Source organism: Balaenoptera acutorostrata, chromosome 2 (assembly GCF_949987535.1).
Source record: "Balaenoptera acutorostrata chromosome 2, mBalAcu1.1, whole genome shotgun sequence".
Classification (NCBI taxonomy): domain Eukaryota; kingdom Metazoa; phylum Chordata; class Mammalia; order Artiodactyla; family Balaenopteridae; genus Balaenoptera; species Balaenoptera acutorostrata.
Window position 1 is genome coordinate 177,305,073 of NC_080065.1, and position 15,375 is coordinate 177,320,447.

The 15,375-nt window shown below is 49.2% G+C and overlaps 1 protein-coding gene across 1 annotated transcript; it reads right to left on the reverse strand.

Annotated features, from left to right (window-relative positions):
• Positions 1–204: 204 nt before the first annotated feature.
• On the reverse strand, positions 205–9,830 carry ASF1B (anti-silencing function 1B histone chaperone). The gene is made up of 4 exons (XM_007182062.3): positions 9,554–9,830; positions 3,965–4,080; positions 1,814–1,990; positions 205–1,432 (listed from the first exon to the last, which is right to left on the reverse strand). The coding sequence occupies exons 1-4, from the start codon at positions 9,660–9,662 to the stop codon at positions 1,226–1,228; spliced, it is 609 nt and encodes a 202-aa protein (XP_007182124.1). The 5' UTR covers positions 9,663–9,830; the 3' UTR covers positions 205–1,225.
• Between the last annotated feature and the right edge of the window lie 5,545 nt (positions 9,831–15,375).

Here is a 15,375-nt window from a genome sequence, read left to right on the forward strand (position 1 = left end):
ACAGCTGGGCTGCTTAAGTTTTGACAAAGAAAAACCCCTCCCTGGACCTCAGTCTGGAATACAACTATAACAAGCAAGACTAGAGTAAGAAGCTGAGCAAGGGCACAAGGAGCCGTCATCCTGCTGGCTGGGGACGGAGGCTGCCCAGTCATGAGGAGAGATGGACGAACTGCCTCAGTCTACCCAAGACAAAAGCCGAAACAGTCTAGATGAAGTGCCTTTTATTTTTAGACCAACCAAACATATTTAATATAAAAACACTTTAACAGACAAACTGCAAACACAACAGCATCCATGTAGCAGCGAGGGGATGCGGGCAAGGGTGGGGAGCGTGGCGGAGGAGGGAAGGTTTTCAGGGTCTTTACTGCTTCTCTTGTCTGCACTGTGGCCTCTGAGAGCATGAGGTCTTAGCAGAGGGCAGATCAAGGCAGCCAGAAGCAGAGGGGCCCTGATACTGATACTGAGACAGAGCACAAAAGGCCCCTCCAACATACCATCTTCTCACAAGGGCAGCCTTCAGGGAAAGCCAGATCCAGTTGGGAGGCAGCAGGAAGGTGGTTGTGACTGAGAGGAGCATCGACCATCTTTTCTCAGCATCCTGCTCATCACCCTTTTGGGAACAGAGTTTTCCAGAGGGCTACTGGACTGAAAAGACCTAAAAATCATCCTAGGAGAAGGACAGAAATTGTGTCCGGGTCCACCTGCTACCAAGACTCCTGGCCTGTGACTCCAGAAAGCTGGGTGGATCTGCTCAGATGTTTGGGAAGGAAAATGAATGACAGAGCCTTTGGCCCAACAGGGCTGAAGCCTTGCCAGGCATAGACCAAGAAAGCCTCAAGGCAGGCCAGGGAGGTCTGCGGGAAGAGCTTTGGGTCAACGGTACTATTGGAGTGCGGTGGCACAATGGCCCGCAGGTGGAGTTTATAATGTGTGTGGAAGCGAGAAAGGACACAAGAGAGAAAGAATTAAGAACTGAAGTACCTGCTTCTTTCAGGCCTGGGCAGTAGAGGTGAGATGATCCTCTGGGCCGGGGCTGGGAGAGAGAGACCTGAAGCCCCTTCCTTCCTTGGTGTCAAGTTTGACTGGCCTGGATATAGTTGATGGCCCCAAAGTCCTCCATGTGGCCTCCCTGAGACTCTCTTGTAGGCCCGGCTGCCCCCTCCAGATGTGCCAGGAGACTGGCCGCAGTGCCAGCTGGGCCCAGGTAGGGCGTAGAGTCCCACAGTTAGATGCAGTCCATGGAGTTCTCAGGGAGGAGCCCAGGGATGCAGCCAGGGAGACCTAAGCCCTTGATGGGAGTGCAGCTGAGGGGGAAGCCGCAGCCCAGGGCTGGGCCGTGGTTCTCTATGGCCTCCAGCCTGTCCGTGTTGTTGTCCCAGTTGATGTGGAAGCGGGTCACCCGGGGGTTTGAGGCCAAGATGTTCCGCTGGAGCTGGGGCAGGAAAAGGAACGTCAACCCTCGTTAGCATGCCCTCGCATTACTCCCACAGAGCAGGGCACTCTCAGATCCCGCCCCAAGCCCAGGAAGAGCAGACCTTGTTTATTCCATCACCACCAACAATATGTGTAGAACTCTAAGGAATGCCTGTGCACCATGATTTAGGGCCGGGGCCTATCTAATCTTGATTCTGTGAGGCAAAATTCTGAGAAACAAAGACCTCTCTCTTTCCTGTTCTAGCCCGGCGCTGCAAGAGCTGAGCACTACTTGAAATCCTTAAGAAGTGACCTTGGCTCCCAATTCCAACGACTCCACTACCCCCAGGTGCAAAGGAGCCAGCCTGTCTGAAGCAGGAAGTGTGGAGAAAGGACCCACCTGAGAGAAGTCTGGCTTTGGGGGTGGGTTCTCCCGCAGCTCAGGGTTAGGGTACTCATTGTTGACGTAGTAGCCCACTCGGATGAACTCCTGTCCGTGGTAGGTGCAGGTGATGAGGACCACAGTCACACCCACGGCGTCAGTCTCAGGGATGAGGGATGGGTTGGGGGCATCGGCCTAGGGGAAACACAGGCTGGGCCTTAGCACTGATTGCCAGTCACACCTTGACCGGTAATACGATTCTCAAGCAACGTATATTTACTGAGCCAAAAGTATGGGTCTCTGCCCTCAGGGGTTTTCAATCCAGTGGTGAAGACAGAATCAATCACACAAATGCCTGTAAAGTGCCGAATGTGACAGGTGTCATCAAGGAGGAGTATATGGTGTTGAGGAGGAGTGTAGTAAGCAAGGGGGAGAGCGGTATAAAATGAGGCTGAACAGGTGAGCAGGTAGGTACCAGTCAGTTAAGGGCTTGGGAAAGATCGAGAATGTTTAGCAGGAGGTAAGTGTGGCATCACTCCTGCTGTCTGAAAAGATGACCCTGGAGGCCAGTGGAGCTGCGATAGGAAGAGGGCTAAGCGGGAGCACGGAGACTAGGCAGGAGGCTACAGAGGTCATCCTGGAGAGAGGACAGTAGCTTAGATCAGGCAGTAGAGAAGAAGAGAGAGCGGACAGATGTGGGGTGTGTTGTTAGGGACAGGATCGGCTATACGATTGGTGCAAAATGAGACCAACACAGATGAAAACACGAGGGACTCCCCTGGTGGTTAAGAATCCGCCTGCCAATGCCGGGGACATGGGTTTGAGCCCTGGTCCGGGAAGACCCCACGTGCCGCGGAGCAACTAAGCCCGTGCGCCACAACTACTGAGCCTGCGCTCCGCAACAAGAGAAGCCACTGCAATGAGAAGCCCGCGTGCTGCAAGGAAGAGTAGCACCGCCGCAACTAGAGAAAGCCTGCACGCAGCAACAAAGACCCCACACAGCCAAAAAAAAAAAAAAAAAAAAAAGCAACAAACAAATGAAAACACAAGGCCTCATGTTCAAAAATTAGTAAGTTTCAGCCAGTGACAGCAGAACATCATACCAAGAGTGGGGCCCAGTGTGACTGCATGGGTCGCATGCCTAGGAAGCTGGTCCTGGCTGTGGGGTAGGTTAGGTGGATTGGATATGGGTGGGTGAGGGCTTAGGTGATGGGATGAGGTTGCTTAGATTGGGGCGGGAATAGCCAAGATCAGGTAAATGAATGGATTTGAGCAGAGGGTCTCAAACTTTAGTGTAAGAATCACATGAAGCCTGCGTTTCTGACAACAACCCCTGTGATGCTGAATTAGGGCTATTTAGCAGCTACAGTGGGTCCTCATTATTCATGCATTCCGTATTTGCCAATTCGACTACTTGCTACAATGTATTTGTAACCCCCAAATCAATATTCAGGGACTTTCACAGTCATTTAAGGACATGCACAGAGAAGGGGTGGGATTTGAGTAGCTCAGTGTGCACGTTCCCAGCTGAGGTAGAACAAGGCAGTCTCAGACTGTAAACACGTGTCTTTTTTGCGGTCTCAGGGCCATGGTTTCTGCATTTTTGTTGGTAATTTTGCTGTTTACAAGGGCCCCAAAGCGTAGTGCTGAGTGCTGCCCTGTTTCTAAAAGCAAGAAGGGATGTACCTCATAGAGAAAACGTGTGTTAGATAAGCTTTGTTCAGGCATGAGTTCTAGTGACGTGGGCCATGCGGTCAATGTGAATAAATCAACAATACAAAATAAGTTGTCTTTAAACAGAAAAACATAAAACAAGATTATGTATTGACTGGTTGTTAAAAATGTGACTCCCAGGAAAATAACGCTGTATTTCCTCTAGGGGCAATGATGTAGTATTCACTAATTCACTAATTCAGTGTCTGCAGCAACTTTACAGAACATAACTCCCGTGAGTAATGAGAATCAACTGTAAATCAGTGGCTCATGGTAACAGTTATGACATAGCGGTGGAGTAGAGGGAGGTGTCTGAAGTACCTTTGAGAGGTCAGACAGTGCTTGAGAGCAGAGCCAGGATTTGAACCTGAACTTTGACCAATGAACCATTCTGTGTGCTTTTGGGTAGAAGAGGATGTTTCTAGGTGTCAAGGCCTAAAGCCTAGCCTTTCTTACCTGAAAGACGAACATGTGTCTCCCTGCTGGGACAGGGCCGACCAGCACTGAGTCTAGGATTTGATCAAACTCTTCACTCTCGGCTGAGCCTACGTAAATGATCTTCCACTCCAGATCTGCAAGGATACAGGGTGTTAAGAACTGAAACAGCTTGACAGCAAGAAGGCTGGGAAAGGGCCTTCTCATGTTAGTTTTGGATAGGTCCTTAATATATTGATAGATTTTTTTAAAAAATCAATTAATTAATTAATTAATTAATTTTTGGCTGTGTTGGGTCTTTGTTTCTGTGTGAGGGCTTTCTCTAGTTGCGGCAAGCAGGGGCCACTCTTCATCGCGGTGCGCGGGCCTCTCACTATCGCGGCCTCTCTTGTTGTGGAGCACAGGCTCCAGACACGCAGGCTCAGTAGTTGTGGCTCACGGGTCTAGGTGCTCCGCAGCATGTGGGATCTTCCCAGACCGGGGCTCGAACCCGTGTCCCCTGCATTGGCAGGCAGATTCTCAACCACTGCGCCACCAGGGAAGCCCTATTGATAGATTTTCATTCTCAAGGACACCTGACACCCACTGGGCACTAAGTGCCAGGCACTGCGGTCCCGATCACTGGGGCAGGCGCGAAGCTCTATTTCCGGTGGGGAAATTTCTCCTGTGGGCCTAGCTTTGCCAGGCGACCTTGACTCTGCACCTCCAGGGAAACTTGGGCCTCTCAGAGCCTGAGGGTGAACCGTATGGCAGAGGTTGAATTAAGAGCCACGTGACAGAGGCATGGAGGCGTGCTGAGGAGGGAACAGCAGGGAGTTGGGCCATTTGAGGGCCCTGCCCACTGGGTGCTGGGATAGGAAGCAGCATCCTCTTTCACACACAGGGACCGGTGCCACCGAACTGAGTAGATCCCTCGACAACTGGGGCAGGGCAGCAGATTGCAATCCAGTAGGACAGCCAGCCGGCAGGAGGGGAAGATAAGGTCGCTGGGGGAGCCAGCCAGTCCCCGGGTCCTCCAGATCCGGCACCAAGTCATGCCTGCTCTCAGACATAAGGGCAACAGCGACTCAGTCAACAAATATGGCGTCATAAGGCCATCCTCTGAACCCCAATTTTCTTGCATCCCATCCAGTAGGGGACTCACATTCCTGGGTATGTTCCGGCAAGATAAAAGGGAAAGTGCTCAATGAGACCCTGCCCGTCAATCACAGGAAATTCCCAGTGACTGCGGCCTCTTGCAGGAGGTCCAAGTGTATCAGGGGCAAGGTCATGCTACTACACGGAAATTTGGCAGGAGACCTGAAACTTATTTTAGGTTCTTTGAAATTACACAACCTATGGCTCCAGCAGCCAGGGAAAGTTTCACAAGCTGTGGTTTTCACAGGAAGCAAACTGTCTTAGAAGCTGCCCTGTTCCTTGGTCTAGTGTCCCACAAGAGCACTCAACTTTGGAAGCACAGCAATGCCGGGCCATGACTATGGAGGTTTGTCACCTGGGCTCCATCCCCTTCTCGATACACTGGCCTCCTGTCCTTTTGCAGCTGACACCCAGGCCTTCTACTCAGGGACCCTAACAGATCTGTAGGAGGTGGTGGCCATTGGGCTCACTGGGGTTCAGTCAAACTCCAGTCTCTTGTTATTTGCAGGGAGGAGTTAAGTTTACTGATTTATTTTTGTTACAAGTAGTGACACAACCAGAAATAACGTTTTTGGATGAACAGAAAACAAGCTAGCTCTGTTCTCACCTTTCTAACATAGCTCTATCATTTGATATCTTTCCTTCTGGCCTTTTCCCCCATCACCAGGGGAGTCACACATGTGTGCATTAACTAATGTGCTGCAGGGGGAGACAAAAAGGAGATTTTAATAGAGCAGGCCGTGGTGTATGCCGTGGGCTCTCAGCGTTCAGTACTGTTGGCAAGGGAGTTCCCTGGTGTCCTAGTGGTTAGGATTCTGGGCTTTCACTGCTGTGGCCCGGGTTCAAACCCTGGTTGGGGAACTGAGATCCCACAAGCTGCACGGTGCAGCCAAAAAAAAAAAAAAATACTGTTAGCAAAACCTAAACAAAGATTTTGTTTACCAAGAAAGCACGTTGGCTGACCAGAAGAGAGAAATGCAGGTGGACAAGCAAATGGGTCACGATGGCTCCCTCCACACAGGCCAGAAAGAAACCAGAGAATTCACCAAGGACTGCAGAGAAATACTCAAGGGTTAGAGGAGCTGATAAGATCACCTATGGAAGACAGAAGATGACTGAAATGAGGATCTACAAATCGGAATTGCCTGAAACCTGCTCAAGTGTCTTAAGCAGAAGCATACTGAAGTGACTTCATTTTTGAATGAGATATGGGGCATCAATCACCAACACAGCACAAACTCACTCCTACTGAATATGGGACACAGTCGCACACATGTAACATTGTGTGCCTAACATTCTGAGTAATTTCAAGGGTAAATTGACTACATTACTTTTTCTTTCTTTTTGGCCGTGCCATGTGGCTTGTGGGATTAGTTCCCTGACCAGAGATTGAACCCGGGCCCCCTGCAGTGGAAGTGCAGAGTCCTAACCACTGGACTGCCAGGGAATTCCTTACATTACACTTTGTCTTTATGCCTTAACTTTATAATCTAACCACTGCACAAGATGCTGCTCTACTATGTATGAAAACAAAACCCAAACCAATGATATGATGAAAGACATGTTAAAAAAATATATATATCGTAGTTGAACTAGCTGGAGAATCTGTTTCCTGCCTTAAAAACGACAGGACTTCCCTGGTGGCGCAGTGGTTAAGAATCCGTCTGCCAATGCAGGGGACACAGGTTCGAGACCTGGTCCGGGAAGATCCCACATGCTGTGGAGCAACTAAGCCTCTGCGCCACAACTACTGAGCCCGCACTCTAGAGCCCGCGAGCCACAACTTCTGAAGCCCGCACGCCTAGAGCCCGTGCTCTGCAACAAGAGAAGCCACCGCAGTGAGAAGCCCATGCACCACAACAAAGAGTAGCCCGTTTGCAGCAACTAGAGAAAGCCTGGGCACAGCAATGAAGACCCAAGGCAGCCAAAAGTAAATAAATAAATAAATTTATAAAAACAACAACTTATCTAGTAGGTCTTTTTCTGTTTATCACTTTCCCTTTGTTCGTAATACATATGAACCTTGGCCTGACCTCAGGGTGTTAGGTGTGGGTCAGAACATCTGGCTCCAAGACTTATTCAAGTAGTACCTGTTGAATTTCTCAACTAAACAAGGGAAAAACACACCCAATGTATTGAATGTAGACCCATGCCTTGGAAGCATCTATTTCCAGATGCTGAGGAGAAAAGAGAGCAAAAGGGGTTCAGAACCCTTGAGAAATGGGTCAGACTGGGGATTGGGTGTTCAGCTCTTCAGTTGCCAGTGTCTGAAGTCACCAGGTAACAAGACTGAGATTCCTCCAGAATCTGAGAGACTTCTAGAGCCAGGCCCATTCCATCTGTCTGGGAGGCAGGAAACAAATTCTCTCTGCTCTGTGGGAAGAGGCAGAAAGGAAGTTGGCAGGTTAGAGTGAAGGACAGCTCAACAGGTACAACCAAAGAGTCTAGATTTCTAGGCCAGAGTTGGCTTTCCAACTGGAATTTCTCTGAGCAAAAGCTTTATTGTCCAGGTATAAATAATAATAGCACCCCCTTTCCCTCCTCTGAGTCCTGTTTACGCTCCACTTCTAAAATAGGATGCCTTCTTTCCCAGGTTATAGCAAAGATAAAGAACCCTGGACACAGAACTCAGAGACAAAACCTAGGGTTAATAATTCTACAAACCAGCTGTGTGACCTTGGAGAAGTCATTCCATTTCTTTCTATTAAAAAATAATAACCAGCAGGTTGATTTTAGCCTTTCCTGCTCTGATTCTATAAACAGATTACTGAAGTAATAGAGCAGGAGCTTTGTAGGAATTAAAGTACTAGATAACGACCATGCAACCATTTTTAAATGCAAGGAGCACAAACAGGCTGATTGAAACCCGATCTCCTGCCATCTGGGAACTGTGAATCCCTTAACCTATTAGCTCCTTACATCTCCTCCTGGCTTTAAAATAAAATCTTATTCCACAGGGTCATTCTACACCTTATTTATTTATTTACACCCTGCCTTGTTCCAGAAAGGATTTAACTGGGCTTATTCCATAGTTAGTCACAAGGAGACCCCTTAATTTAAAAAGGAGAGAAACTGGGGAGAGACTGGTGCAATAGCCCAGCCCAAGCACACACACATCAAAACTGTATCAACCCCAGGCTAGTCCACGGGCCGATATGCAGGCAAACCACCCCCCTACCACTGAGAGGTGCTGGTTAGCACACCCTGGCCTCACAGATCTCCACCTCCTCAGCCGCTGCCTCTTCTTTTCTTTTAACCACCAAGTGGAGAAGAGATCTAATGGAGTACTTCCTCCTGAAAGTGGTGCCAAGACTCGCTGAATGACCTCAGATTTTTCGATTTTTATAGACCTTTACTTGAAAGGTCTTTTACTCTTTGTGGCTCCCATCTTCTCATCTGTGAGATGAGAGCCATGTCCACCTTTGTTACACAGATGAGTAAGTACATCTGTGAAAGCACCTTGGAAAAGATGCACAAAATGTTGTGACCTCCCAGATGATTGTTTGAAGCCAGATACCTTCACAGCTCAGCCTGGAACACCCACCCCCCCAGACTAGGTCAGACCATCAAAAATGTTGGGAGCATTGCTGCAGTAGGTCAGCAGGAATCTGGCAGGCAAACAGTAGGAACCAGCTAATGCTTGCCTGGCCATGCCACCCCTCAGTATGTTCATTGAAGCCCACAGTCAGAGAGGCGGGAGGAACAGGAGCTGGGGAGATCAGGTTATCCTCAAAGACTGGAGCCAGAAGCCAGGCCATGCCTCCCAGGGTGGAGTAGAGGGTTGGGGCCAGACTAAGGAGGGAAGCCAGGTTCTAGGGTATGTGGTTTGGGGTAGAAAACAAGCAGAAGTAGCTGGGGTTGGGGTTAAGTATCAGCAGGTAGGGGAGGAAATTATGGGGAGACAAATGGGGAGATGGGGACGAGTGAGGTCTTGCCACAGGGGGAGAGGATCTTCACAGGGAAAATGGGGGAGGGGGCTGAGGTTTCCACTGGGGAAATTCGAGGGGCCTGGAGGTTAGGATCGACATAGGAAAAGAGTGGGGTGGGAGTGTCTCACCACAGGGGAGAGGGGATTGGTGGGGAAGACTGGGTGGCTGCAACGGCAGTCTACCCGTACAGAAACAGAAAGTGGGGCGTTTCCTGCTACAGGGAAGACGGGGTGGCTGAGTGTCTCTGCAAGTTAAAGAACGGAGGCTGAGAAGGTTTCTACATAGAACACAGGTGCCCAGGAGGAGCGCCACAGGAGAAAGGGGGGAATGATGAAGTCTCCACGGGGGAAAACGGGTGTTACCGTGGGGGTGGGGGTGGGGTAGTCTCCAAAGGCAGGTTGGGGCTGGGAGGGGGTTTGGTTCACGGGACATCTCGGTTGGGGGAGGGGGGGTGTGTTTCACCGGGTTGGCCTCGGGGCTGTCTCCAAGGGGAGGTGGGGGTTGGCCCAGGGGAGAGGGGGTCTCCACACGGGCGCAGCCTCACCGTCTGCCAGGGCCTCACTGCACTCGAAGCTGATCTCGAACCGGAAGGGGCTGTGGAAAGGGCTCGGATTCTCCAGCACCGCCACGTTCAACACCGACACCTTAGCCATCGCCTCGTCGGGTCGCAGCCGAGGCCAGAGCTGGGGCCGAGCCCGCGTCTGGGTCCTATCGGGTCAGCGGAGCAGCGTTGCGCGAAACCGCTCCCGCTTCCTCCGACCGCGATCTAAAGTCCGTGTCTCCTCCGCGCGCCTCCTTCAAATAGCAGGTCCCACCCTCCGGCTAATCATAGTCAACGCTCCACGACTGCGCGAGCTCCCCCTCAGCCAATCCTGGAGCGTCGGTCTGCGCGCGCCGAGACTCCCGGGACCAATCCGTGGAGCTCCCTCTCCGGGATGCGGGAGGGAGGCGGGACCGTCTCTTGGCTTCTTTGGGTGTCCGCGGAGAACCAATCCCCAGAGTCTCCGACTCGGAAGTCTAGGGAGGGGTGGGCGGGGTCACGGCGCAGGGCTCCTCTTGGCCAATCCTGAGGGTCCCCGCACCAGCGAGGTCAGCGCTTAGCCCCGCCCTTCCGGGAGACGCATCCAGCTGGGGACAGCGCAGCCAACCGCCGAGCGGTGGCGCGCGGCGCTCGCTTAAGAGGGAAAGAAGGGCGGTGCTTGGCCTGCGGTGATTGGCAGGCAGGAGTGGGGAGGGAATAAAGCAGATTCTCTGAGAGGTGATTGGCTGAGCTGGCTGAGGGGGCGGGAGGAGAGAAGAATCGGCCGGGGATTCGTGGGAGTGGAGCGGAAGTCGGCTGCTGGCGCGGTTGAGTCGCGTGTGAAGAGGAAGGAGGAGCGTTTGTACCTTTGGCGTCTGTCAGCTGGTGAGCGTTGCCGGAAGTTGCTCGAGGGGGCTCCTGGCTCCTCAGGCCCAGCGGCCTGGGAGAAAGTTGTGAATGTTTAACTCACCCTTGAGGGGAGACGGTGGGACCGGTACGCGGCGCGCTGAATCGCGGGACCGGGAGTCGGGCCTGGTTCGAATCCAGTTCTTACACCCTCGAGAGCCTCTGGGTAGGTTTCATGTGGACAACGCTGTAAGTGGGAGTTCGAGTCCGGCCTTTGCCACTCACTTACCCGAGGCCACGTTTCCCTGCCCATTGAACGGGGTCGTGAAAATTGACTGTCCTGACTTATGATTACATGATACATCTAGAAACTTCTCTTCACACTCCCAGGCGTAGGCCGGACCCACCGTGGCCCCCAGTCTGGAAGACTCGAGGAACCTCCGCACTCACTCACTGTGTTTCCACCAGCGGCAACATACCTAATTTTACACTTTTCTATAGTAACCACGTTAAAAAAAAAAGTTTTAAAAAGTTAAATTAATTTTAACATGCTAAAATTAATAGAGCCACAATATCATTTCAACATGTGATCGGTATAAAAACATACAACTGAGGTATCTTACATTTTGTTACTTAGTACTAAGGCTTTGAAATCCTGTGTGTTTTACACTTTATACCACATCTGTGAGATCCGGACGCTGCATTTTCACCGGAAATAGTTTAGGTTTCATAAAATTTACAGTTGAAATGTAGATTCACATGCCCAAGCTGTTCCCAGCATACTTAAAAGTTTCCCATGAGCTCAATCTTCTGTCGGTGTTAAATTGAAATGTTAATTGATGAAAGTTAAGCGACGGGAATGTTCTGTTTCACAGCGGCACTAGCCACATTCAGGAGCTCGTGATCCCCTGTGGCTTCTCTATTGGACAGTGCACATCTGAAACAAATTGGATCAGTCACCCCCCGCTACTTAAAATGTGAGTGGTTTTCTGTTGTTCTCAGTATGAGAATATTGTCTTCAAGACTCTACATGCTTTGTTTACTACCCACCCAGCCCCCAACTTCAGTCCAGCCAAACTGACCCTCTTTTAGTTTCGTAAAAATCTGACATGGCAGCCCCATCTCTTCTTCCAGCTCTTGCCATGACTGGTGCCTTCTTGTTATTCAGGTCTCTGCTCAGATGTCCTCTTCTGGGAGAAACCTTTCCAAGGGTCCCCTGGACAGTGTTCAGACTCAGAGTGTTAGCCTGAACAGTACTGTTTCAAGCCACTAGCATTTTTTTTTTACTTACTAGATTACAGGTTTATTATAGAAGGATCTAACTCAGGAAGAACCAGATGAAAGAGATGTAGAGGGCAAGGTATGGGGAAAGGGGGGTGGTGTGTGGAACTTCCACGGTCTCTGAACTTCCATGCTCTTTGAGCGCGCTCTCTCTCCCCATTCTCTACGTGTTCACCAACCCAGAAGCTCTCTGAACCCTGTCCTTTTGGGTTGTTACGGAGGCTCCATTAGGCATGATTGATTAAATCACTGACCACTGGTGATTTAGCTCAATCTCCAGCCCTTCACCCCTCCCAGAGGTGGGGGTGGGTTGAGCAAGCCACTAGCATTTCTTATCCAGCCTCCTCTGTGGCCTCATGATGCTAGGCATTATTATTATTATTATTTGTATCTCTATCTCACATTAAGTAAAAAAAAAAAAAAAAAAAATTTTTTTTTTAATCGAAAGGATTTTTTTCCCCCATTGAAACGATTTGGCTGCAAGAAAATTCACATTACAATTGGTTATGATTTCTTTTTTTTTTTTTTTTTTAAAGATTTATTTTTTTTTTTATTGATTGATTGATTGATTGCTATGTTGGGTCTTCGTTTCTGTGCTAGGGCTTTCTCCAGTTGTGGCAAGCGGGGGCCACTCTTCATCACGGTGCGCGGGCCTCTCACTGTCACGGCCTCTCTTGCTGCGGAGAACAGGCTCCAGACGCGCAGGCTCAGTAATTGTGGCTCACGGGCCCAGCCGCTCTGCGGCATGTGGGATCTTCCCAGACCAGGGCTCGAACCCGTGTCCCCTGCATTAGCAGGCAGACTCTCAACCACTGCGCCACCAGGGAAGCCCGGTTATGATTTCTTGGCAGTCACTGGGCATCCTTGGGAATTTTTGTGACTTGAGAAAATCTAATTTTCAAATTATTTCCAAATGTAATTCGATTGTTTATGAATACAGAATTTGATGAATGAAGTTATGATATGTTTTCTAGACATTTAATTAAACATTTATTCATTACAACTTCGTAGTTTTCTTTTTGCATCGTGGAACTTTTTTTCCTTTATCCACAGCCCCAACCTTTTCATAGCCTCTGAAAAAGCTCATCAGCCGTAAGCATTATGTCTGTGGTGCTAATGAAGAAAATGGCCCTGTCTATAATGCCTTCTCCCTACAGCTGGCTGAATAATCTTCAGTTGTAAGCCAGATCATGTCATTACCCTGCTTAAAACCTTCAAAGGCTTATCATACTTAGAATGCAACTTAAGATCTTTACTGTGGCTTAGGAGGCCCTGCACACTGGCTTCAGCTGACCTCTCAAGCCTCAGCTACCAGTCTCCCTCTTGTCACCACTCTCAAGCCCTGCTGACTTCATTTCCCGTCTTTCAACACACCAAACTTATTCCTGCTGCAGGGTTTTGCACTTGTTGTTCCCTCTGCCTGGAATGTGCTTCCTTCATATAATTGCGTGGCTGTCTCATTCTCATCATTTATGGTTCACCTCAAATGTCTCTCCCAAAGAAGCCTTCTTGGACCACCCTAGTTAAAGTAGACCTTCATTAATTACAAAAGCCTGCTTTATTTATTATCTTAGGAGCACTTACCAGAATCTGTAGATATGTTGATTTTAATTGTGCTTTTTTTTTTGGCCACACGGCTTGCGGGATCTCAGTTCCCCTACCAGGGATTGAACCTGGGCCACAGCAGTGGAAGCGCCGAATGCTAACCACTAGACCACCAGGGAACTCCCTAATTGTGCTTTTTATCTCTCATCATCCCTCAGTAGACTGAAAGTTGGTTGAGGACAGAGATCTCACCTGTCTCACACTGAACTCTCAGTGTATTGCCAGAGCTTAGCATAGGAAGTGTTCAATAAATTTTTTTTAAAAGAGTAAATCCATATAAAGGACTTAGCATAGTACCTGGAATGTGAAGAGTACTCCATAAACACCATAAACATGAACTGTTAGTAGCGCATATAGTAATTAGGAGATAAGTCATCATTTTTCTTATGTAGTATTTCAGGTGCACTCACACTCAAAAACAAGCATAAGGAATGCTATGACAAATATGTTTTTACCCATTACCCAGTTTAAGAAGTAAAACATTAGTGATGCAATTGAAAGGTCTTATATACCCCTGCCTCAAACCCGTTCCTCTCCCCTTGTTTTCAGATGTAACTACAATCCTGGTTTTGGTGTTTATTTTTCAGTGCACGTTTGTATATCTTTAATATGTGCCTTTAAACTATGTATAGTATTGTATGTCATGTTCTACAACTCTATACAAAAGAGTCAACTATAGCAGGCCTGAGATTGCTCTCCTTAGAAAGGCCTGTTTGCAAGGTTGGCCCTTGGCTGGTGTCTAGGAACTTGGATTTCAGGAGGGTTCACACCATTCCCTAAATAATACAAGGGGCTCATGGTGCCTAAATTGTACAAACAATGTGATTTGTGTCGAACACCTGCTTTCCTTCTGGAGTCTGGAAGTTTGGTACTTGACCAGCTGCCCCCCCCCCAATACCCTGGGCACTGTATCTCTAAGGAGCTTTCCTGGTGGACAACATTTCACACGTGTTGTCACAGCTCTGCTGTAGGAACTAAGCACGTCCTTTGTAACTCCACTAGGAGAGGACTCTTGGAAGCTTGTGCCTGGTTTCCTCCAGACCTCGCCCCATGCACCTTTTCCCTTGGCTGATTTTGCTTTGTATCCTTTCACTGTAAGAAGTCATACTCTGGGGAATTCCGTGGTGGTCCAGTGGTTAGGTCTCTGAGCTTCCACTTCAGGGGGCATAGGTTCCATCCCTGGTCGGGGACTAAGATCCCACATGCCGCATGGTGTGGCCAAAAAAAAAACAAAAGCAAAAAACCAAACCAAAACAAAACAAAGAACAACAACAAAAAAGAAATCATACCCTGAGTAGGCTATATGCTAAATCCTGTGAATCCTCCTAGTGAGTCAGGGATGATCTTGGGGACCCCCAACACAGTATCATACCACATATATCCCGACAGGGCTGGAACTAGGATGAGGAAAGCAAGGTCACAACATTTAAGGAGACACCCTCCAAGTCACACAAGTGCCAACCTGTACCTGCATGACTCTGAGGGTGAGTGCCTCCTAAAATTTTCATTCTAGACACCTAGCTTGCTTCACTCTGGTCCCAGCCCTACCTTCATTTTTTTAAAAAAAATAATTAATTAATCTTGGCTGCGTTGGGTCTTCGTTGCTGCGCACAGGCTTTTCCTCTAGTTGCGGCAAGGGGGGTCTACTCTTTGTTACAGTGTGCGGGCTTCTCATTGCGGTGGCTTACTCTTGTTGTGGAGCACGGGCTCTAGGCACGCAGGCTTTAGTAGTTGCAGCGCATGGGCTCTAGAGCACAGGCTCAGTAGTTGTGGTGCACAGGCTTAGTTGCTCCGCGGCATGTGGGAACTTCCCGGACCAGGGATCGAACCCGTGTCCCCTGCATTGGCAGGTGGATTCTTAACCACTGCACCACCAGGGAAGTCCCCCAGCCCTATCTTCTGAAGCTGCTTTTTTTGGGTCAAACATAATGCTTTAAAAAAATAATAAATTTATTTATTTATTTATTTTTGAATGCATTGGTTCTTCGTTGCTGTGCGCAGGCTTTCTCTAGTTGCAGCGAGTGGGGGCTACTATTCGTTGCAGTGTGTGGGCTTCTCATTGCAGTGGCTTCTCTTGTGGAGCACGGGCTCTAGGGTGCGCGGGCTTCAGTAGT